Genomic DNA, 24,446 nt, shown 5'->3' with positions numbered 1-24,446 from the left:
GATTAGCTGTCTATTTTTTTACTGACTTGAAGTTGCTGATATGGGATTTTTTTTGTAATGTTCTGTGGACTTAGCAAGAATTCCCTACCAAATTATTTACTCTGCCATTGGATCGGTCTAGTTATGACATGGGAAATGTTGTGCCTTTGCTACCTTTCTTCAATGTAAGATAATACATTATTCAACAAAGATATTGAAAGTCCCTTGTAAGGGGTAATGCAAAGGTTGGAGCCCAGGAACTCATGGCCAGAGATTTTAGTGCTACAACCTCTAAGTCCTTGTACACACGGTCGGACATTACGTTGGACAATGTCCGATCGGAGCGTGTTGTCGGATAATCCGACAGTGTGTGGGCTCCATCGGACTGTTTCCGTCGGAGTATCCGACGGACCAAGTTTTCCAGCTGGGTTATAAAATTTTCCGACAACATGATCCGATTGGACTTTGTCTGATCATGTGTAGAGAATTCCGATCAGGCAAAGTGCCACGCATGCTCAGATCAAATTCCTAGACCAAAGCTATTGGCTACTAGCCTGAACGTAGTCCCGTCCTAACGAAATAACGTCATCACGTTAAGTACGATCGGATTTTCTGACAACTTTGTCCGACTGTATGTATGCAACAGTTTCGGACAAAATCCGTCGGACAAAATCTGACGGATTTGGTTGTCGGAAAGTCCGACCGTGTGTACAAGGGCTAAGACAGCCATTCTCAACCAGAGTTCCATGGAACCCTAGGGTTCCTCAAGAGGTTGCTATGGGTTCTTTGAGATGTGGTTTGTTGACCTCCTGCCTGATGGCACCTGCATAATTTTAGGTCCAACGCTGCTCAGCAGAGTCAGAAGCATGACCCCAATTGACAGTAAATGACAACAAATTTTAGCTGTTTTAAGGGTGGCATTTTGATAACCATCATAGAGGGGGCATTCTTTTCACTGACCATCAATGTGAGAAACATCCTTCCTACTGACCGTCAATTTAATGGGCATTCTTCCCACTGATCGCCAATGTAAGAAGCATTCTTCCCACTGACCATCAATGTAAGGAGCATTCTTCCCACTAACCACCAATATAAGGTTCATTTATCCCATTGATCTCCAATGTAAGGAGCATTCTTCACACTGTTCCCCAATGTAAGAAGCATTCTTCCCACTAACCACCAATATAAGGATCATTTATCTCACTGATCTCCACTGTAAGAAGCATTCTTCCCACTGACCACCAATGTAAGGAACATTCTTCTCACTGAGCACCGGTGTAAGGAAAATTCTTCCCACTGACCACCAATGCAAGGGACATTCTTCCCACTGAACACCAATGTAATGAGCATTCTTCCTACTGACCACCAATTTAGGAGGCAGTGTTACCAATGATTCCACACCACAAAAATGTAACATTATATATACTTTAAGCTTAGAAATATAAAACCAGGGTCTGCGCCCACCCGACCACAGCTTTTCTTTTTCATTCAGATATAGCTGTAGGACAGTTGACCTCCTCTTTGTTTTTGTTTTTTTGGCAATAATTCTGGGAACACCAGGTCCTGGGCCAGAGAATGTGCAGGCTTAACTTTCTCCATTCCTAAAACTTAACTTGCAGGCTCATACAAGCCTCTCAAAGAGAAACAGGAAGGCTGCACTTTAAAAAATCACTTGACAAGAAGCTACGGTATCATCCAGCATATACATAAGCTGGGTGCATCTGGTTGCAGTGGGGTAAAAAGAAAAAATAGCGTAATGCATATTAAGGAGACTTTCTGTCATTTGAAATATTTTCATTGTTTCCATTTCATGATTAGCAGAGGAATGGATTTCATGGGTTACTGGCGTTTCTCTTTATACAATATTAGGAGCATCCATCCTTTTTTATGCTACCAAAGATAGGCAGCTTTACTGCCCCAATGCTAGGCCCCCCCTCCCAGGAGGCTCTGCCTCCATAGACATGATGGTAACAGTGTACCTGTTCAGGTTGTCTGTTTTCATCATGGGCATGACCAGTCCCCGAGCTTCTTAACAGCCCTTGGTACTCAGTGCTTAAGTATTGGGAAAAACAATTTTGTATCTTGGCTCACTAAAAATTATGTAATTCTTTCTTATTTAGGCTTTGCAGTGCATTGGAGCTCTACAATCCCGATCTATATCTACACACCCAAAAAATGCCACCAAGAACCATCCAGAGGCTGTTTTCCCATGTGAGTAAAAATGTACAAGCCATGACACTTAACCAACTGACTGCCTTTTGTCCAAATGTTGGGTGCTCCAAATGAAAAAAGTCGTACCAATAGTCGCCTTCCTAAATCACATCACTGTGATGCATAGCGTTGTCCTTACATCATCTTAACCACTTGCAGACCGGACCATTTTGCTGGTCAAAGACCAGACCACTTTTTGCGATTCGGCACTGCGTCGCTTTAACTGATAATTGCGCGGTCGTGGAACGTGGCTCCCAAACATAATTGACGTCCTTTTTTTCCCCACATATAGAGCTTTCTTTTGGTGGTATTTGATCACCCCTGCGGTTTTTATTTTTTGCGCTATAAACAAAAATAGAGCGACAATTTGGAAAAAAACGCATTATTTTTTACTTTTTGTTATAATAAATATCCCCCAAAAATATATAAAAAAAACATTTTTTTCCCTCAGTTTAGGCCGATACGTATTCTTCTACATATTTTTGGTAAAAAAAAATCGCAATAAGCGATTATTGATTGGTTTGCGCAAAAGTTATAGCGTTTACAAAATATGGATAGTTTTATAGCATTTTTATTAATAATTTTTTATTATTTTTTTTTTTACTAGTAATGGCGGCGATCAGCGATTTTTATTGTGACTGCGACATTGTGGGGGACCCATCAGACATTTTTGACACATTTTTGGGACCATTGTCATTTATACAGTAATCACTGCTATATAAAAGCAGTGATTCTTGTGTAAATGACACTGGCAGTGAAGGGGTTAACCAGTGGGTGGCAGTGTAGGGGTTAAGTGTTCCTAGGGGTGTGTTACTAACTGTGGGGGGGTTGGGCTTTCATTTAGTGAACACCAATCACATGGAGCAGAGATCAGCGTCATTAGTTGCTAGGCAGAATGGAGAAATGCTGTTTGCACGGCATTTCCTCCATTCAGCCGTCCTGTGAGACGATCGCGGAGATGCCCGTGTCGATCGAGTCCGCGGGTCCCGCGACCGGTCTCACGGGGGTCCCGACCAGCGCTGGACGTACATGTACGCCCATTTGCCTGCCCGTGCCATTCTGTCGACGTACATCGTCGTGCGCTGGTAGGCAAGTGGTTAATGTTGCAGGGTAGGGTAGGGCAATGATTGGATTGCAAAATAATAATACTTTTCTGCTGGAGACTAAAGGCCTGTACACACAGTCATAAAATCTGAAGCAAAATTTCATCTGGTGAACGATCTGCTGATTTTCTGATCACTAGTACAGTGGAACCTTGGATTACAAGCAGAATCAGAAGAATGCTTGTGATCCAAAGCACTCGCATATCAAAGCGAGTTTCCCCATAGAAGTCAATGGAAATGAAGATAATTCGTTCTGCATTGACATCTATTGCATGCAATGCTGCATGTGGCCAGATGTGGGGAGCGCCAGAGAGCCTCGGAAATACTCTGGGACAGCTTCGCTGGACTCGGAAAGCCTCGGAAAGGCTCGGAAACACTCTGGAACGTAGTATTTCCAAGTGATTTTCAGTATTTCCAAACGGCTCCGAACTGTTCTGAGTGTCACCAGCGCCCCCGCACCTCTGGCCAAATGTGGTACTGCACACCCCATTAGCTTGAATTCTGCGAGACAACACTCGCAAACCGAGTAGGAATTTAAAAAAAAAAGTTGCCCGTCTTTCAAAACGCTTGTTAACCAAAGTTCCACACACCCCATTAGCTTGAATTCTGCTTGTTTTGCGAGACAACACTCGCAAACCGAGTCAGAATTGGAAAAAAAAAAATGTTGATCGTCTTTCAAAATGCTCGTTAACCACGCTACTCATTAACTGCGTTACTCGTTAACCAAGGTTCCACTGTATGCTGCTTTTGACAGCCGATTACGGATTTTTAGCAGACAAAAACTGGATGTGCAGGCTCCAAAATTTTTGCCTGATGTGACCACAACGTCCGATTTTTCTTTTCAATATACGGTTTTTCTGCCCAAAAAAATCTGAAGAGCAAGACTAAGCATGCTCAGAAATGAAAGAACACATGCAAAACAATTCAACGCATTACGTCACTTCTGACGGAAAATTTTCTGATGGTGAGTACCAGGGGCGGACTGACAACTCATGGGGCTCCCGGGCAATAGGAGATTATGGGGCCCCCAGGCAATCAAAGATTATGGGGCCACACAGTATACACAAACACACACAGTATACGATCACACAGTATACATATAAATGTACACACAGTATACACAGACATGTTTCTATTGGCTGAGAAGGTACTGGAGAGGTGGGACAGCTATGATCTCTGGATTTTTAGACCAAAAGTATGTCGGTAAGAGACATTTCAGAGACAGATGTAAAAAAAAAACACACATTTTTACATACTGTCCCTGGTTTTACTGAGGCTGGCAACCCTGATGGGGCCCCCTAGTGGCATGGGGCCCTCGGGCAGTGCCCGAGTGGCCCAATGGTCAGTCCGCCCCTGGTGAGTACCCTCTTCACTTTCGATTTGAGACTAGCATCCAACAAAAAAAAACTGATGAAAATTTGTCCAATAATCTGATCGTGTGTACAAGGATTTAGGCCTCGTACACACGGTTCGATTGTTGTATGACCCAGCGTCTGATTTTTGTCAAAAACGCGTGTGCAGGATCTTGTCTAGCATACGAACTATCCGCAAATTGTCGTTTTGACGAACAACGACGTACTACGAGAGTATAAAGAGGAAGTTAAATTCTCAAGCGCCACCCTTTGGGCCCCTTCTGCTAATTTTGTGTTAATAGAAGTTTGGTGAGCGTTGATTCGCGATTTTCAGATCGTAGAAAAACAAATGCCTTTTAAAATACATTTGGCATAACTCCATCAGTATCACCAGCAAAAACAGCTTCATTATTATCCCATTAAAGAAGATGAGAATGTGCGCTGCATTTGAACATTTCATCAATTGCCGCGTCACAAATTAACAAGCTAATTCTAGATTATGAACGGTAGTTTACAAGACCGTACTCCTCCCAGTCCTTCCTCGATTCCCATCATGCGTGGTTGTACTTTTGACTTTGTATGTGACGATTTCTGTACTGACCATCCGAAAATCAGACATTTCAAAATCCAACAAAAATTTTATAGTCTGCACATCCAGCTTTTGTCTGATGAAAAAGTCAAATCGGATGTCGAAAATATACAGCCAGGACCTGTGCCTGTTTGCCTATCCTGTACCCAATGTTCCAAAACCAATGATATTGCCTTTATTTTTAGGTGGTACTTACCTTTTAGAGCCTATCTGCAAATAATAGATGCAAATAAGATGTACTTTATCCCCTTCCCGCCAAGTGTACACAGATGTGCAAACTCGGCGCAGCTTGAGGCATCATCCCGGTACCGTTGTTTAGTTTGGGCGATCGGTTTTCCTGGTATAACAACCGATGCAGCTAAAAGCCGCTCAAGTATTATATTGGAGGAGCAGGAGGGGACGTTCCCCCCCCCGCCCGCCGCCTCCCGCTGCTCTTCCCCGGGCTCCCGTTACACCGGAAAGGCCCGCTCGAACATCCGCCACTTCCAGCGGCTAGTGACAGATGGATGTAAACATGGAAGCGACGTCACAACGTCACTTCCTGTTTACTCGGCTGCCAATGCCCCCGGATTTTAAAAGATATACAGTATTCATATACACCATTTTCGGTGATCTGAATACTTTGAAGTGCAAAGGAGGGATTGGAGGTCTTTTAGACCCCCCCCCCCCCCCCCGATCCCTCCATAAAGAGTTCCTGTCACCACCTATTAGGCCCCTTTCACACTGGGGCTGTTTTCAGGCGTTACAGCGCTAAAAATAGCGCCTGTGTAGCGCCTGAAAAAAAACGGCCCCTTTCACTTCAGTGTGAAAGCCGGAGGGCTTTCACACTGAAGCGGTGCGCTGGCAGGACAGTGAAAAAAGTCCTGCTAGCCGCATCTTTGGAGCGGTGAAGGAGCGGTGTATTCACCGCTCCTAAACCGCTCCTACCCATTGAAATCAATGGGACAGCGCGGCAATACCGCCGGCAAAGCGCTGCTGCAGCGCCGCTGCAGCGGCGCTTTGCGGCGCTTTGCGGGCGATTTTAACCCTTTTTCGGCCGCTAGCGGGGGTTAAAACCACCCCGCTAGCGCCCACAGACCGCCGCAAAAAAGACGGTATTTTTAGCGGCGCTTTACCGCCGACGCCGCTCCCGCCCCAGTGTGAAAGGGGACTTACTGTCACAAGGGATGTTTACATTCCTTGTGACAGCAATAAAAGTGATCAATTATTCGATTATTTTTTTTAAACACAATTTAATAATATAAAAACGAATCAAAAAATAAGAAAAAAAAATTCAAAGCCGCGAAAAGAAAACGCATATGGAAGTCGCGCCCGCATATGTAACCGGTGTTCAAATCACACATGTGAGGTATCGCCACGATCGTCAGAGCGAGGGCAATAATTCTAGCTCTAGACCTCCTCTGTAACTCCTACCTGGTAACCGTAAAAAAAAATAAAAAAAAATTTAAATGGAGATTTTTAGGTACCAAAGTTTGTCGCCATTCCACGAGTGCGTGCAATTATAAAGCGTGACATGTTTGGTATCTATTTACTCGGCGTAACATCATCTTTCACACTATACAAAAAAAATTGGGATAACTATACTGTTTTTTTTTTTTTTTTAATTCATGAAAGTGTCCCATTTCCCAAAAAGTTGCGTTTAAAACACCGCTGCACAAATACCGTGTGACATAAAATATTAAAATCGCCATTTTAATCTCTAGAGTCTCTGCTAAATATATATATATATATATATATATATATATATATATATATATATATAATGTCTGGGTGTTCTAAGTAATTTTCTAGCAAAAAATACGGATTTGAACTTGTCAGGAATATTCTTAGTCATGAAAGGGTTAACTAGTTAGTTATTTACTATAAGAAATGTACATTCAATTTAGAAGCTTATTATTTTATATATATTCCAGATGATCATTCTCTTGTCAAACTGTCAAAGGATGGAAATTCTTCCAATGGATACATCAACGCTAGTTATATTCCTGTAAGTAATGATGATGATCAGTGCCCTGATTACATACCTAGCTGTCCCCTGTGAGGAGATGCCGCTGATCGACTCTCCTCTTCTCACACTCTGTCAGTGTGAGAGGAGGAGCGCCAATTACCGGCATCTCCGTGTTAGCCATGTGACCGATCACATGGCTAAAGAGCCGCAGCCACGCAAGAGTGGTCGTTCTGGGAGGCCGTCATATGACATCCACCCAGAACGAGAGCCGCACAGCCCAGACGGTGGACGGGTGGAACGTGGTTAAACACCTCCATGCTCACAGAACTCTCACCTTGATAAATATTCAAAAATGCATTATAATCAAAACTCCATAGGTCGATCCTCAAATCACAGCATTCTCCTAATCCTCGGCTTGTTCAAACCTGGGGTGCCGGTCCCTTTAAGGTGCCGATATGTGAGCTCATCCACATTCTAGGACAAAGCAAAATTGCCTCCCATAGTGTACTATTAAAATGGCAACAATATATTGAATTTAAATAATTCTTACATCAAGTATGCAATAAAAACGGTTTTGTTTAATCAGAATACTATATGTCGGTAGATGTCAGTCTGTCACATCACTTCTGGTCCCTGATGACCTATGGGTTATGTCACATCACGTGACTTCGGCATTGTCCCCTGATGAAGTCATGTGATGTGACGTAACGCGTAGGGCATCGCGGTCCAGAAATGATGCGACAGATGCTGAGTATTCAGGTTACACAAAAGCATTTTTATCGCATACTTGATGTAAGAGTTGTTTTGATTCCAAAAACTGTTGCCATTTTGATATGGAGGTGAAAGCACACCATATGGTTTCACATTATCACATATGGATTCATTCATATTAAGGAAGTGGACTTTTTCTATCACGATTGAAGATTGATTCCTCGCCATAAATATATACATTGAGCCGGGAGCCCGGCGGCGATCGCGAGTGTCAGGCAGTCGCATCGGCTCCATGGGCGATCAGCGCGCTTCCCCGGCAGCCTGCACGCGCCCCCTAGTGGCCGTCTATGGTACTGACATACCATTGGGCAGCACAGTGGTGTAGTGGTTAGCACTTTCGCCTAGCAGTAAGAAGGGTTGCTGGTTCGAATCCCAACCACAACACTACCTGCATGTTTTCCCTGTGCCTGCATGGGTTTCCTCCGGGTACTCCGGACATGCTGGTAGGTTAATTGGATCCTGTCTAAATTGTCCCTAGTATGTATGAATGTGAGTTAGGGACCTTAGATTGTAAGCTCCTTGAGGGTAGGGACTGATGTGAATGTACAATGTATATGTAAAGAGCTGCATAAATTGATGACGCTATATAAGTAACTGGAATAAATAAATAAATACCATGACAGCGATTCGTGCAGCCGAGCCATGTTGCCACAGTATAACTGTGGCGGCCGGTCAGCATGCGGCTTACGTATACAAAGATGTATTCATTTGTGATTTTTATATCTTCCTAGAGGTTCACGATGTGATAAAAAAAGTATGACGTTCAGAGGTCCCTGTTTTCCCACATATACGGTATATGTTGCCAGCTGAGCTATATTTATATTCGATTGTTCTGTTTCAGGGACAGAAATTTCGGAAGGAGTTCATTGCTGCGCAGAGCCCTTTACAGGAAACAGTCAACGACTTCTGGCAAATGGTTTGGGAGCAGCGTGTGGCCACCATCATCATGTTCTCCAGCGGTGAAGAAGATGCACCGGTACTGTGTTCAAGTTAGATCCAGTTTTACTCAAGAGTTCTTTTACTAAAGAATTTTGGAAGGAGTAAAGTCCACTCACTGGGATGTATAATTACTATAAGCAGGGATTTTCTTCTCAGAGAATAGGTGCAGGAACTCAACCATGCCCGCCACACTCACATGCCTGGCAAATGGCAGGCCTTCCCTTTGCATACAACCCCCTCCCTCCGCTGCCCCCATCTTCTCCTCCCCTTCTTAAAAGCTCCACCACCTGTCATATGTCTTACCTTTGTCGCAATATTAAACTGAAGCACCTGACTGTAGTACCTCCCAGTATACTATACTATGCTACAGTCACTTGTAAGGGAGATTATGCAGTAGGAGCATCAACAACTGGTCACCAGGGAAAAAATGGAGACCACCTAGGGTGCAGCCCACCACGCACCCTCTCCTGCCCATGACTGCACTGAAACCTGGGGACCTGTTCTGTATCTCCCTGGTCCCTGTCCGGCACTCAGTAGGATCTGACCTGAGGGAGCTACTGGGAGATAAGCTATCACTTGTAAACGCAGAAGCTGGACTTCAGTGTTACCAAGCGAATAATGGTGAGCAGGGAGCAGAAGACCTGAGCCAGAGGTGGTGGAACTCAGTTCCCCCTAGTTCCTGCTGAAAAAAAAGCCCCGAGCATAAGGGTATGGAGACGCCCCTTACTCCAGGTCTGACCCATTTTTAAAACCTGCTTTAGAAGCAGTAAAATTCTGAATCGTCCACCTGTATGCCTTCCGAAACGCCAACGTTCGTGTCGCCAAAATTGAAATAACACTCCTAAAGCCACATTCGTATAAAACTTGATTGGAAGAGAGAAAGGATAAAGGGCCAATGGGCCCTAATTTAGACTTTACAGGCAAGATGGACAATGATATAGTACAAAAATATATTTTATTAACAAATAAGTCATATCAAACAGGTCAAGTAAAAAAAAAAAAAAAAGTAGGGCTGCGGAAATGAAAGATTAATTCCTCGATTAATGGATTAATTTTTTTGATCGATCGAAATTCTTTTGCTCAGTACTCACCTCTCTGCCGGCTTCCGGGCCTTCAGGGAGTTCCGTCTGAGATCCGGTGATGTCACAGGCATCAACGTCACTGGACTCCTCTCCCTTCCCCCAAGTGCCTTCGCCTGCTAACGAAGGGAAGGGGGGAAGAGTCAGGTGACGTTGAAGATCCGATTGAACGTAACGCGTACGGGGAGGAGCTATGCATGACGTCACCCGTTGCTGCCCTATGGAACTAACACGATTGTCGGCTTTACATGCTGTGTTTTTATCATCTTTATGTGAGTAGTTTGTGTTTGAACACAAAAATGAAATCTTATACGTAAGCGGTGAGCACTGATATCTTTTCTTTCTACCCATGACCTGGCGTCCTTGCTGAGATCTAAGGAGATGTGAGAGAAGTTTATGGTCTGTGTTAACCCTTTTGATACCCGCTTGCATGACCACCTGTTTGCACAGGGGTCCATGCCATAAGGTGAGAGTGATTAGTTAGACCCGGAGGTGGAGGGATTGTCACGCTACTGTGGGGGGAAAAAATTATTTACATCAGTGCTACAGTTTGAATTTAAAACGTATTTGTGTGAACTGTGAAGTTAAGTCATGGATTGTGGAAACTAACTAGTGTCGGGTGATTGTATATAGTGTATACCACATTTACCACTGACTAATGCAGAGTTGCAATGCAAGGAGATCAGCTAAAAGTAGTTGAATCTGTATGTGCATTATAATTAATCAAAATGAGTCCATTAATCGAATGATAGACATATGATAGTAATGAGTATTTGGTGTAAACAAGAGTTGACACCAAATAAACGGCAGTGAGCCCCTGTGCATCAACGCAGAGGGTGAGGTCAGTGGAGCAGCGCTTGCTGAGGCCGTCATTCACACCTAACATGGATCGGGTTGGTTGAGCGGCGTTTTACACCTTTATTATGCCCCGTACACACGTAGCGGACTATCCGGCGGACTTAGTCTGGCGGACTTCCCATCGGACTGTCCGCCGGACTTTCCGAACAGGCTACTTGCCCACACACGGCACTTTTTCAGCGGACTAATACACCGTACTTTTGAAATGAACGGACTCGCCCACACACGCGGAAGAAAGTCTGCTTATTTTGAGCGCGTCTCCAGGTAGGCACCTGGTATGGACTTAAAGGGGAAAAAATCGGCGTGGGGGTCCCCCCCCCCAGGTCCACTTCAGACCCTTGTCTGAGCACGCTACCCGGCCGGCCAGGAAAGGGGGGGACGAGCGAGCGCCCCACCTCCTGAGCCGTGCCAGGCCGCGTGCCCAAAAACATGGGGGGTGCCTTGGGGAAGGGGGGGGGCACGTGGCCCCCCCACCCCAAAGCACCTTGTCCCCATGTTGATGAGGACAAGGGCCTCTTCCCGACAACCCTGGCTGTTGGTTGTCGGGGTCTGCGGGCAGGGGGCTTATCGGAATCCGGGAGCCCCCTTTAATAAGGGGGCCCCCGGATACCGGCCCCCCACCCTATGTCCCGGGCTCACCGGCGGCCAGCCTATCTGTCCTCGGCTCGGCCCCCCGCTGATCACCACCATGATACGGATCCCCCAGCTGCCCGCCTGCACCGCATGAACGGCCGCTGTTACTGAACAACGTGGATTCTCCGGCATCATAAGTTTAACAAGGGGCTTTTATCCCCACTCATGACAGCGCCCCTCTAAATTTTGCATTGGGGCGGTAGCCCCCCCTCGCACCCCCCCCCCCCCCTCCCACTGGAGATAGTGCATCCAGAGTTTAAGTGAGGTCAGGGCAATGAAGGTAACCAACTAAGTCTAAAGCCAATCTCTAGCAGCACAAAAAGAATGGCACCCAACCAACCCTACCCTTAAAAAAGAAGCTGGACCACTATACATGCTGACACCCACCAAATTCAGCCATGCTCTTGTAGGAGGACAGCAATCATGAATTCAGCAGACTCATGATTCCTTTATTCTATGGGGGGGGGGGATTCTTGTGGAGGGTTTTCAAGTTTTTGGATGGGCAATGCTTTTTCTTAGACATAAATGGGATAACCTGGTCCTCGTGGTTGGGGGCTGGGCATGGGTCCCCTTCTGTAAAAAATAATAATACTTTTGCAGCAATGCCTAAGCCAGGTGGCCAGGGTTTTTTATGGGCCGTAGTACCAAAGGGTGAGCAGGAGTTCTCAATTTGCAGTGCAGAGCTTGCCAGTTACGAGTCTGTTGCCTTATCCAGTAAGAGCAGGTATTTGGGGAAAATGTTTAAAATGCATCCCAAACGCTTTGTCTAAGGCTGAATTTAACTAAAAAAAAAAAAAATAATAATTTTCTACAGATTTAGAATTTAAAAAAATGACCGCATTTCAAATCAGCCATACTTGCCGTTTTGAATACCTTTAAGTGCAAAGGAGGGATTTGGGGTTTTATAGACCCCCAGATCCCTCCATAAAGAGTACCTGTCACTTGCCTATTACTGTCACAAGGGGTGTTTACTAGGGATGAGCCGAACACCCCCCGGTTCGGTTCGCACCAGAACTTGCGAACGACCCCCGCGTTCGGTACGAACGTTAGAACCCCATTGAAGTCTATGGGACTCGAACGTTCGAATTGGAAAATGCTAATTTTAACGGCTAATATGCAAGATAGTGTCCTAAAAAGGGTTTGGGGACCTGCCTCCTGCCTCAGGGGACATGGGTCACTGCAAAAAAAAGTTTTAAAAACTACCGTTTTGGCGGGAGCACTGATTTTAATGACGATTAAAGTGAAAAGTGAAATATTCCTTTAAATATGGTGCCTGGGGGGTGTCTGTAGTATGCCTGTGAAGTGCCACGTGTTTCCCGTGTTTAGAACAGTCCCTGCACAAAATGACATTAAACGGAAATAACACCATTTAAAACTGCTTGCGGTTTTAATGTTATATCTGGTTCCTGCAATATGGTTGAACATCATTCAGAAAAATGGCATGGGTAGCCCTCCCTGCCCATTACCAGCCTATTTGGGTCTTGTACACATATTAAGGGGAACCCCGTACCCATATTAAAAAAAGGAAATGCGTGTGGCCCCCAGGCCCTATATACTCAGAACAGCAGTATACAGGCGATGCAAACAAGACAGGGACTGTGTAGGTTTGTTGTGTTCAGTTGAATCTGTTTGTCATTTCAACCGGTACATTTTTAAAGTGTAGCTCCAGTCAAAAAAAATATTTTTAAGCTTTTTGGAAAACATAGGGAAGGGTTATCACCCCTGTATAATTTGTTTTGTCGTCCATCTTTTTTCATCTCACTTGCTGCTGTCTCCTTGCGTTTGCAAGTAGGAGATGTTTGTAAGTTGGATGTTTGAAAGTAGGGGCCTGCCCTATATTATAGCGGTAAAATAGAGTAAATAGATATCAAACATGTCACTCTTCAAAATTGCACATGCCCGTGGAATGGCGCAAAACGTCGCTACTTAAAAAATCCCCATAGGCGACGCTTTAAATATTTTTTTACTGGTTACATGTTTTGAGTTGCAGAGGAGGTCTAGGACTAGAATTATTGCTCTCGCTCTAACATTCTCGGCGATACCTCACATGTGTGGCACATGCGAGCACATGGGGACATGGGCGCTTTAATTTTTATTTTATTTTTTTATTGTTCATTTTACTTTATTTATTTTAGTTTGACATTTTTTTTCCCAAAAATATATTTTTGATCACTTTTATTCCTATTACAAGAAATGTAAACATCCCTTGTAATAGGAATATGGGGTGACAGGTCCTCTTTACAGTGAAATCTGGGGGGTCAATATGACCCCACATCTCACCTCTAGGCTGGGAAGCCTGAAATAAAAAATTAAAAAAAAGATTCTGGCTTTGATCGTACTGGCGAGTTGTTAGAAGCACCGGAGGGTGGTGAGGGGTGGGGGGCGTCTATGGCTGGGTACTTCAGGGTATCACCGAGTATGGCTGGGTATCTCTGAGTATGGCTGGGCATGGCAATTTATGGCAGGGTATTACAGAGTATTGGCGGGGTATTGGCGGGGTACTACAGAGTAATAGCAGGGTACTGCAGAGTATTGGGGGTACTGCAGAGTAATGGCAGGGTACTGCACTGCAGAGTAATGGCGGGGTACTGCACTGCAGAGTAATGGCGGGTACAGCAGAGTATTGGGGGGTACTGCAGAGTAATGGGGGTTACTGCAGAGTAATGGGGGGTACTGCAGAGTAATGGCAGGGTACTGCACTGCAGAGTAATGGCGGGGTACTGCACTGCAGAGTAATGGCGGGGTACTGCACTGCAGAGTAATGGCGGGGTACTGCACTGCAGAGTAATGGCGGGGTACTGCACTGCAGAGTAATGGCGGGGTACTGCACTGCAGAGTAATGGCGGGTACAGCAGAGTATTGGGGGGTACTGCAGAGTAATGGGGGTTACTGCAGAGTAATGGCAGGGTACTGCACTGCAGAGTAATGGCGGGGTACTGCACTGCAGAGTAATGGCGGGGTACTGCACTGCAGAGTAATGGCGGGGTACTGCAGAGTATTGGGGGTACTGCAGAGTAATGGCGGGTACTGCAGAGTATTGGGGGGTACTGCAGAGTAATGGGGGTTACTGCAGAGTAATGGGGGGTACTGCAGAGTAATGGCAGGGTACTGCAGAGTATGCACTGGTATTGCAGAGTATTGGCAGGGAATTGAGGGGTTAAATTCGGTGAGCAGCGATGTGGGCACTGCAGATGCAGCCCACATCGCTGCTGACACCGATCTCTTTCCCCTCCGCTGTACCGATCGGTACAGAAAGGGGAGGGAGGAACCGGCGTCATAACATGACGCCGGTTTGTTTCCAAGTGATCACTCCGTCATTTGACGGAGCAATCACGTGGTAAATGGCCGCTATGAGCGGCCGTTTACCGTGATGCGCCGGGTCCTGTGGACCCGGCGGTCACGGATGCTCTCGAGTGCGCACACCTCGGGGCACGCGAGAGCAGAATTCTGGGAGGCCGTTAATTAACGGCCTCTCTGAGTTAAACAACCGCCCTGAAGCCGTTAATCGGCAATGGGCAGTTGTTAAGTGGTTAAAGCTAGATCACTAGCTATATAGGTGAGGTGAATATAGTGGTGTATACTGCAGTCAGGGCACAGACAACAACCACTACACAGCAGCAAGACAGGAAATCAGCCAAAAACGATTGGTGTGTACTGTGTTGAAGGTACACAGAACACCCACTGCTTCAGATGCAAAGTAACACACTACAGGAGGCGGCCTTAAAGGCGGCCTTATATAGTGTGGGGCGTGCACTACACAGTCTGAGCTATGATTGGCCACAGGCATCCTGCCTGTGGCCAATCATGGCTCTCCTCGCTGCCGGCGCTGCGATTGGCCAAGCATGCGGGGTCACAGTGCATGCTTGGCCAATCATCGGACAGCAATGCACTGCGCCAACGCAGTGCATTGTGGTCCGCGCGCGCGTCACTCGAATTTTGACGCGAACGGCCAAAACGTTCGGAATTCGCCGAACGCACGAACAGCCAATGTTCGAGTCGAACGTACGTTCGACTCGAACACGAAGCTCATCCCTAGTGTTTACATTCCTTTTGGCAGTAATAAAAGTGATCAGAATTTTTTCTTTTCAAAGGGACAGTGTAAAAATAAAATAAAATAAAATAAATAAGACAAAAAAAAAATGAAAGCGCCCCATCATTCCCTGCTTGCGCGCAGAAGCGAATACATACGTAAGTCGCGACCGCAAATGTAAACAGTGAGATCAATAATTCTAGTGTAAGACCTCCTCTGTAACTCTAAACTGGTAACCTGTAGACATTTTTAAAGCCTATGAAGATTTTTAAGTACCGTAGTTTGTCGCCCTTCCACGAGCATGCGAAAATTTTAAAGCATGACATGTTGGGTATCTATTTACTCGGCGTAACATCATCTTTCACATTATACAAAAAAAAATTATTTTTTTAAATCATGAAACTGTATTTTTTCCAAAAGTATTGAAAAACCACTGCGCAAATACAGTGTGACGTAAAATATTGCAACGATTACCATTTTATTCTCTAGGTTTTCTGTTAACAAAAAAAAAAAAAAATATATATATATATATATATATATATATATATACATATATACATATATATATATATATATATATATATATATATATACCACCTCCGAATCACTTCCTTAGTTTCCTCACCTTGGGCTAGCCAGCCCCAAGATGTAAAGTTGGGTGGATCCGCACCCCATGCCATAGGCCTCCTAGGGGATGGACAGGAGAACCAGGACCATGGAATCAGAGCATACTTCTGGACCGGAAACCCGAACCACGTGACATCCGCATCTTAAGTACCCTCTCCCAGAAAGCACAGCGAGAGTGACACTCCCACTGGGCGGGCTCAGACAGGAAGTAACCTTAAAGCACTCAACCAGTCTGTGGTTCCGTGCCTGCTAGAAGAGACAGCGCTCCCCTATGGCCAGGCCGAACACCCTATAGTCCAGTGAGACTGACGCTGAGGTCAAAATTTGGAATAATTATACCCAAACCAAACTGCAGTTCAGGTGTAACCTTAAATTTCAAAACATATAGAGCGTGCTCTTCAGGAGCCGGCGCTACACACACATATATATATATATATATATATATATATATATATATATATATATATATATATATATATATATATATATATATATATATATATATATATTTGGAGGTTCTAAGTAATTGTCTAGCAAAAAAATAAAAAATGTATTTTAACTCATAAGCAACTAACGTCAGAAAAAGGTTTAGTCATGAAGGGATTAATCAGTGAAATAATTTTTCTTAATGGAATAGAGAGCAGGAGGGGCATTTCCCCCGTCAGATCATTTTTAGTGCAGCTGAGCCTGGAGACCCAGAGCTGTTAATTCCCACATCACTGGAATTTCAGCAGCAGGAAGAGGACAGGGCAGGCCTGCAGTGAAGATTTCTACAGAATCCCACAGCCTGCATGGGACATACTGTACTTCATTACAGTATTTAATTAAAGCTGTAAAGAAGAAGAGTGTTTTTTTTTTTTGTTTTTTTTTCCCAGGAAATCAGCCACCTTGTAAACAACAAATCTCAAAAAGAGGCTTTGTCCTTAAAGTGGTGTTGCCACCAAAAAAAATAAAAAAAATAAAAAGTAGCTTAAAATTCATAAAAAAAAGTAAAAAAAAAAATAATTGGAAACAATTTTTTTTTTACTCACCTCTAAATGCCTGTTGCTAGGGGGTCCCTCGTAGTCTGCCTCCTTCAGTGCCCGGGCACTGACATCACTTCCCCTTGGCGCCGCACAGTCATCTGGGACCTGTCACGTGGCGTATCACGCGCGCGGTGCCGCTCACGCATGCGCGGTTGGTGCCTGGCCTGGTGCCCACAGTAAAAAAAATGCCGGTGCTGGACCCCGGGACAGGTAAGTGTCCGATTATTAAAAGTCAGCAGCTGCAGTATTTGTAGCTGCTGACTTTTAAAAAAATTTTTTTAGGGGGCACCCGACTTTAAGGGGTTAACTAGTTAAAGTGATTGTAAACGATCACCTTGTGAGACAACCCATTCAGTTTGAAATAGAAATGAAAAGCAAAACATTTGTGTATAAATATAAAAAAAAAACATTATATAATAATGTAGATATTTCAATATGTTTGAATTCTCTTTTCTTCTCTATTTTAGGCATCCAGTGAAGTGTATTGGCCTTCGACAGAATCCAGACTATTTGGCAACGTGCTGGTGACTTATGTTGAAGAAAAGCCCTCCGTAGGCTGGACTTGCAGAGAATTTGCGCTTACGCATGTGAGTGGCTGACCTTTGTTATGTGGCTGCTGTTGAAAGGGGAACGGTTATCTTATTCTTTTTAGTTTTTACAACAATACATGTTTTTTAGAATGACCTGTACATCAGAAAACCATATTGTCATAGGCGTGTGCGCAGGGGTGTGCCAGGTGTACCTGGGCACACCCTAATCACTATGTGCAATTTCCCCTACTGCCCGAGCTTCCCCCCCAACCCCCCTGTTGGCTCCCCTGCCCTGCAGTGCTACTGGCTTCCCTCCTCTCCTCTCCCCTGGCTGCTGCAGGGCATGTTTCAGGATGGACAGTGGGGGAAGCTGCTAGAAAATATGTAATATGTAATAGGTAATTTCCCGGCCCCTTCCTTTTTCTAAATGAACACAGTGAACACACTCACTCACTGTGTTCATTCATAACTGAAGCCTAGCAAACAGTGTTTATTATGCTTCAGTAGAGCTGCACGATTTTGGCGTAAATGTGAATCACAATTTTTTTGCTTTTGAATAAAGATCACGATTCTCTCAGTGTAACATCTTTCACATTATAAAAAAAAAATAAAAAATGGGCTAACTTTACTGTTTCGTTTTTTTTTTTTTTTGTTTTGTTTTTTAATTCATTAAAGTGTATTTATTTATTTTTTTAAATTGTGTTGGCAAGACCGCTGTGCAAATACGGTGTGACGTAAAATATTGCAACAACCAACATTTTATTCTATAGGGTCTCTGCTAAAAAAATAAATAAAAAAATAAATAAAATATGTTTGGGTGTTCCAAGTAATTTTCTAGCAGAAAATAATGATTTTTACATTTAATCAACAAATGTCAGAAGAGGTTTGGTCTTTAAATGGTTAAACTTCCTTCATTTACACACTGCTGGAGTTCTTTCCTTTGATAAAACAACGAAAAGATACTTTGTTTTTACTTATTGGAGTGTTGTGATTAAACTTGGCAGGCTGCCCAGATTTTTATTTTTATTTTTTTCCCCAGCTGTGAGAACTCTCTCCACTTGGTAAAGCGGTAGTAAACCCGCAATTTTTTTTTTTTTTTTTTTAAACCTGCAAAGCAAAAGGCATAATGAGCTAGTATGCACCGCATACTAGCTCATTATGAAATACTTACCTTAGAACGAGGCCCCGACATCTGGCCCGATCCACGCCGAGGGAGCTGACATGCTCCCTCGACGTTTCTTCCGGGTATCGCGGCTCCGGCGTTGTGAGTGGCCGGAGCCGCGATATCGTCCCCATGCGCGGGAGATTTCAGTCCGGCCGCTGCCGGATTTTCACGGCGAGAACCCCCTTGTGCGCATGCGCCGCTGCAGTCAGCGGCGCATACCGAGGGGAATATCTCCTAAACCGTACAGGTTTAGGAGATATTTTTTTACCTACAGGTAAGCTTTATTATAGGCTTTCCTGTAGGTAAAAGTTAAAAAAGTGAGCATACAACCACTTTAAAGCGGAAGTCCACCCTAAAGTGGACCTTCCGCTCATCGGAACCCCCCCCCCCCCTCCGGTGCCACAATTGGCACCTTTCAGGGGGGGGGGGGTGCAGGTACCTGTACAGTACAGGTATCTGCACCCACTTCCGGGATAGCTCTCTGCGGAAAGGGGCGTAGATTACGCCCCTTTCCGAAAGTCCCCCGCTGCCTGCTGGGAAACACACGGATCCCAGAGGCAGCGGGTCCATCCTTATTGCGCAGCGCGACTCGCGCATGCGCAGTAGGGAACCGGGAAATGAAGCCGAAAGGCTCCACTTCCTGATTCCCATACCCAAGATGGCGGCGGCAGCACCCGAGAGACGATCGGGAGATCGGCTTAGGGTGCCGACATCGCGGGCGCGCTGGACAGGTAAGTGTCACTATTTTAAAAGTCAGCAGCTGCAGTATTTGTAGCTGCTGGCTTTTAAAAAAAAAAAAAAAAAAAACGCGGGGTCCCGGCGGACTCCCGCTTTAAAGAATCGTGACATATCAGCACAAAGTGGGGTTAGACTTCATGAGATTAGGATCTAATTAACTGTTAACCCAACGCTGAACACAAAATTTACAAAGAAATATTTTTTTTCTAACACAGGTTAAGAAGAAAGGCAGTTTTCAGGTGAAGCAGTTCCAGTACACCTCGTGGCCGGTGGATAGTGACTTATGTGAACAAGAGCTCCTTATAAACTTTGTGACTCACGTTGTGCAGCATAGAGAGCAACATCCTAGTAAATACCCCACCTTGGTGCACTGCAGGTACAAAATATCTAAAAGTATAACAATGTATTTTCTTTTTACCAGGGTCACCAGAAGTAGTGTCCCCATTGGAGAAATTCCTCTCTATTATTGTTCTAGGGACAACCCAAAATTTGGGATTTTCCTTTTATTTTCACTTTTGGTGATAACAGTAAACATGGAAAACAGAGAGAGTAAATCTCCTTAATGGAGATCTGTGCCCACTGCTCAGCTTACCCTTGTTGATCCTGTGCCCACTGCCCAGCTTATCTTTGTTGATCCTGTGTCTGCTGCCCAGCCAGCCTCCTATGGTCTTGTGCCCACTGCCCAGCTTGCCTTTGTTTATCCTGTGCCCACTGCCCCGCTTGCTTTTGTTGATCCTGTGCCCACTGCCCCGCTTGCTTTTGTTGATCCTGTGCCCACTGCCCAGTTTGCCTTTTTTGATCCTGTGCCCACTGCCCAGCTTGCCTTTGTTGAGGCTATGCCAACTGCCCAGCTTATCTTTGTTGATCCTCTGCCTGCTGCCCAGCCTGCCTCTGATGGTCCTGTTCCTACTGCCCAGCTTGCCTCCGATGGTCCTGTGCCCACTTTCCAGCCTGCCTCTAATGGCCCTGTGCCTGCTGTCCAGCCTGCCTAAGATGGTCCTCTGCCTGCTGCCCAGACTGCCCCCAGTGGTCTGGTGCTTGGTGCAACATCTAGCCTGCAGGGCATCTTGTCTGTCGGTCACCAGAAGGGAATCTGGCACATCTTCTGACTATGAAAAATGTATTTTCCTTGGACTCATTTGGCAATTTAATCTCTCATATTGACTCGTATATCCAAGTCTGGTTATATTGTCCTGAGGCCACTTCTTAACAGGAGAAACTGTTAGAAACTGTATCGCCTTCTGGTGGCACTGTGGTTCCCAGACCTGAATACTGTAGTTCTGGTGTTAACCAGTGGGTGTCTCCCAGTTGCCAGCAGTTCCTAGCAATTAGTCTTCACCTGATGCTGGCTGCTGGAGAGTATTTGGTCCCTCCTATGCTATTCCAGAACACCTCAGTGTTCTGCCTGTATGCCCCATGTGCCTTGTTTCCTGTGACCTGTGGCTCTGTTCCCGATCCTGATCCCAATCCCACCTTCTCCCCATCCTGGCTCACCCCTTGCTCCTCAGTCTGCTTTTGCTCTGTTCTGTTACCCCATCATTTGTACAGAGTTAGTTTGGGCAGGTTTTCTTATTTCTTTTACCTATTAGGTTCACTTATTTAGGTTCACTGGGTTTTTCATTCTTTGGTGTGTTGTATGTTTGTATTTGTAAGAGATGGTCAGAGACTGCAGACATGATACAAGAGATGGCTAGAGACTGTAGATATGATATAAGAGATGGTCAGAGACTGTAGATATGGTACAAGAGATGGTCAGAGACTGTAGATGTGATACAAGAGATGGTCATAGAGTGAAGACATGATATAAGAGATGTCAGAGATTGTTGACATGGTGACACGAGAGATGGTCAGGTACTGCAGACATGATACAAGAGATGGTCAGAGACTGCAGACATGATATAAGAGATGGCTAGAGACTGTGGACATGAACACGATACAAGAGATGGTTAGAAAATGCCAACATGATATAAGAGATGGTCAGAGACTGACATGATGATACAAGAGATGGTCATAGAGTGAAGACATGATATAAGAGATGTCAGAGATTGTTGACATGATGACACAAGAGATGGTCAGGTACTGCAGACATGATACAAGAGATGATCGGAGACTGCAGACATGATACAAGAGAGACTGTGGACATGAACATGATACAAGAAATGGTCAGAAACTGCCAACATGATATAAGAGATGGTCAGAGACTCACATGATGATGCAAGAGATGGTCAGATACTGCAGACATGATACAAGAGATGGTCAGAGACTGAAGACATGATACAAGAGATGGTCAAAGACTGCAGACCTAATATAAGAGATGGTCAGATTGTTGACATGATACAGGAGCTGGTCAGGCACTGCCAACATGATACAAGAGATGGTCAGAAACTGCCGACATGATATAAGAGATGGTTAGAGACTGACATGATGATACAAGAGAAGGTCAGACACTGTAGACATGATACAAGAGATGGTCAGAAAAAAATATATAGTGTGTATCTAACACAGGGTGGTTCTGTGGATACACTGCAAAATAAAAATTCCAAATGCCACGTCCTTTCAATAATTTGAAATAAAACAAGGGAAAAAGAAGACGAAGAAGGGGAAAACACAAAAAACTGCAACAAAAATTGTTGGTTGTGTTGGACTTTTTATATATTCAATTATACTAGTATGCCTAAAAAGTCCAACACAACCAACAATTTTTTTGAGTTTTTTTGTGTTTTCCCCTTCTTCGTCTTCTTTTTCCCTTGTTTTATTTCAAGAGATGGTCAGAGACTGCAGACATGATACAAGAGATGATCAGAGAGGGCAGACATGATACAAGAGATGATCAGAGAGGGCAGACATGATACAAGAGATGGTCAGAGACTGCCGACATGATATAAGAGATGTCAGAGATTGTTGAAATGATGACACGAGAGATGGTGAGGCACTGCAGACATGGTACAAAAGATGACCGGAGACTGCAGACATGATACAAGAGATGGTCAGAAACTGCTGACATGATATAAGAGATGGTCAGACACTGCAGACATGATACAATAGATGGTCAGAGACTGTAGATATGATACAAGAGATGGTCAGAGACTGTGAACATGGCACAAGACATGGTGAGAAACTGTGAGCACCATACATTAGATGGTTAGAGACTGTCAGACTGTGAACATGTTGTAGGAATTGTTAGAGACTAGGATCATGCTAAAAGAGGCATATTATTAGAGATCACTGCTATAACAGGGCCATAGGGAAACACAAATTAGTGTCTGCAGGGGCTGCAAGGGCCACACAAAAAGTGAAAAAGAGCCGCATGCACTTCCTGGTCCACAAATTGGGAACCAGGGTTTTTAAAGTGACCTTATCTGCCACCAAATCATTCATTTCAACAACAATCTTCAAAATATAACATGGTAATTTAATGTGTCTTTGCATATTTACCTTTTTAAGCCTCCCATGTATGGACATCCAAAAGCCCTGAAACTGCTGCTGGTTGTCGCCATTTTTAACGTGAGGTCAGCAGCCCCAACAGACCCAGAGCTGTCACTCAAGTCACACTCTACAGCATTTTCTTTTACTCCATCCCCTGGCAGCTACGTAAAAAGGTTATGTAGGGAGGCAATGGTTGGGGCAGAGGAGCTGGGCCAGCACAGGCAGTGCAAATATGACATGCAAGGAGGGAGGGAGCTGTGCTGGAGAATTGACTGTCTTGAAGAATCAAATTTTCTAGCTTGTTTGAAGACACATTACGTTGTGAATAGATAATAATTTAAGGAAAAACACTGCAAGAGAGTATTTAAACGACTTGATTTTTCTGTGCTTTTACCTGCAGTTTTTAAGGTTGGTGACGGGATCTCTTTGAATCTATTTTAAGGGGACGTTTATTATCCATTTTTACAATGTAATTTCTTTTCATAGAACTGGAGGCAGCCGATGCGGAATTTTCATCGCTCTCAGTCGCATTGCTACTCAGTTAGAGATGGATAATACTGTAGATGTGTACAATACAGTTAATGACCTATTCCTGTGTCGGCCGTCCATGATACAGACTAAGGTAAGTAACTTTGTGCGGCCGTATGTATGTATGCAAGGCAAGTTTGAGCCAACATCCGTCGGAAAAAAAATCCCATGGATTTTGTTGTCGGAATGTGCGATCGTGTGTACGCGGAATTAGACTGCATTAACCACTTTCAGACCGGACCAATTTGCTGGTCAAAGACCAGACCACTGTTTGCGATTCGGCACTGCGTCGCTTTAACTGACAATTGCGCGGTCGTGCGACATGGCTCCCAAACAAAATTGACGTCCTTTTTTTCCCACAAATAGAGCTTTCTTTTGGTGGTATTTGATCACCCCTGCGGTTTTTATTTTTTGCGCTATAAACAAAAATAGAGCGACAATTTTGAAAAAAAACGCATTATTTTTTACTTTTTGTTATAATAAATATCCCCCAAAATATATAAAAAAACATTTTTTTCCCTCAGTTTAGGCCGATACGTATTCTTCTACATATTTTTGGTAAAAAAATCGCAATAAGCGATTATTGATTGGTTTGCGCAAAAGTTATAGTGTTTACAAAATAGGGATAGTTTTATAGCATTTTTATTAATAATTTTTTATTATTTTTTTTTTTACTAGTAATGGCGGCGATCTGCGATTTTTATTGTGACTGCGACATTGTCGGGAACCCATCGGACATTTTTGACACATTTTTGGGACCATTGTCATTTATACAGTAATCACTGCTATATAAATGCAGTGATTCCTGTGTAAATGACACTGGCAGTGAAGGGGTTAACCAGTGGGTGGCAGTGTAGGGGTTAAGTGTTCCTAGGGGTGTGTTACTAACTGTAGGGGGGTTGGGCTTTCATTTAG

General features: G+C 44.3%; 1 protein-coding gene across 1 annotated transcript in view; it reads left to right on the top strand.

Annotated features, from left to right (window-relative positions):
* The window catches only part of LOC143929619 (receptor-type tyrosine-protein phosphatase eta-like), a 50,059-nt gene that overhangs the window by 18,090 nt on the left and 7,523 nt on the right, over window positions 1-24,446 (top strand). The window contains exons 7-12 of the mRNA XM_077453524.1: window positions 2,100-2,190; window positions 7,148-7,221; window positions 8,795-8,929; window positions 17,612-17,731; window positions 19,793-19,953; window positions 23,490-23,625. Of these exons, the coding sequence (XP_077309650.1) occupies window positions 2,100-2,190; window positions 7,148-7,221; window positions 8,795-8,929; window positions 17,612-17,731; window positions 19,793-19,953; window positions 23,490-23,625 (717 nt within the window). The remainder of the gene's footprint in view (window positions 1-2,099; window positions 2,191-7,147; window positions 7,222-8,794; window positions 8,930-17,611; window positions 17,732-19,792; window positions 19,954-23,489; window positions 23,626-24,446) is intronic.

Source organism: Lithobates pipiens, unplaced genomic scaffold, assembly GCF_037356315.1.
Source record: "Lithobates pipiens isolate NorthernLeopardFrog02 unplaced genomic scaffold, aLitPip1_a1.2 Scaffold_24, whole genome shotgun sequence".
Taxonomy (NCBI): domain Eukaryota; kingdom Metazoa; phylum Chordata; class Amphibia; order Anura; family Ranidae; genus Lithobates; species Lithobates pipiens.
This window is presented reverse-complemented; position numbering and strand designations above follow the sequence as displayed.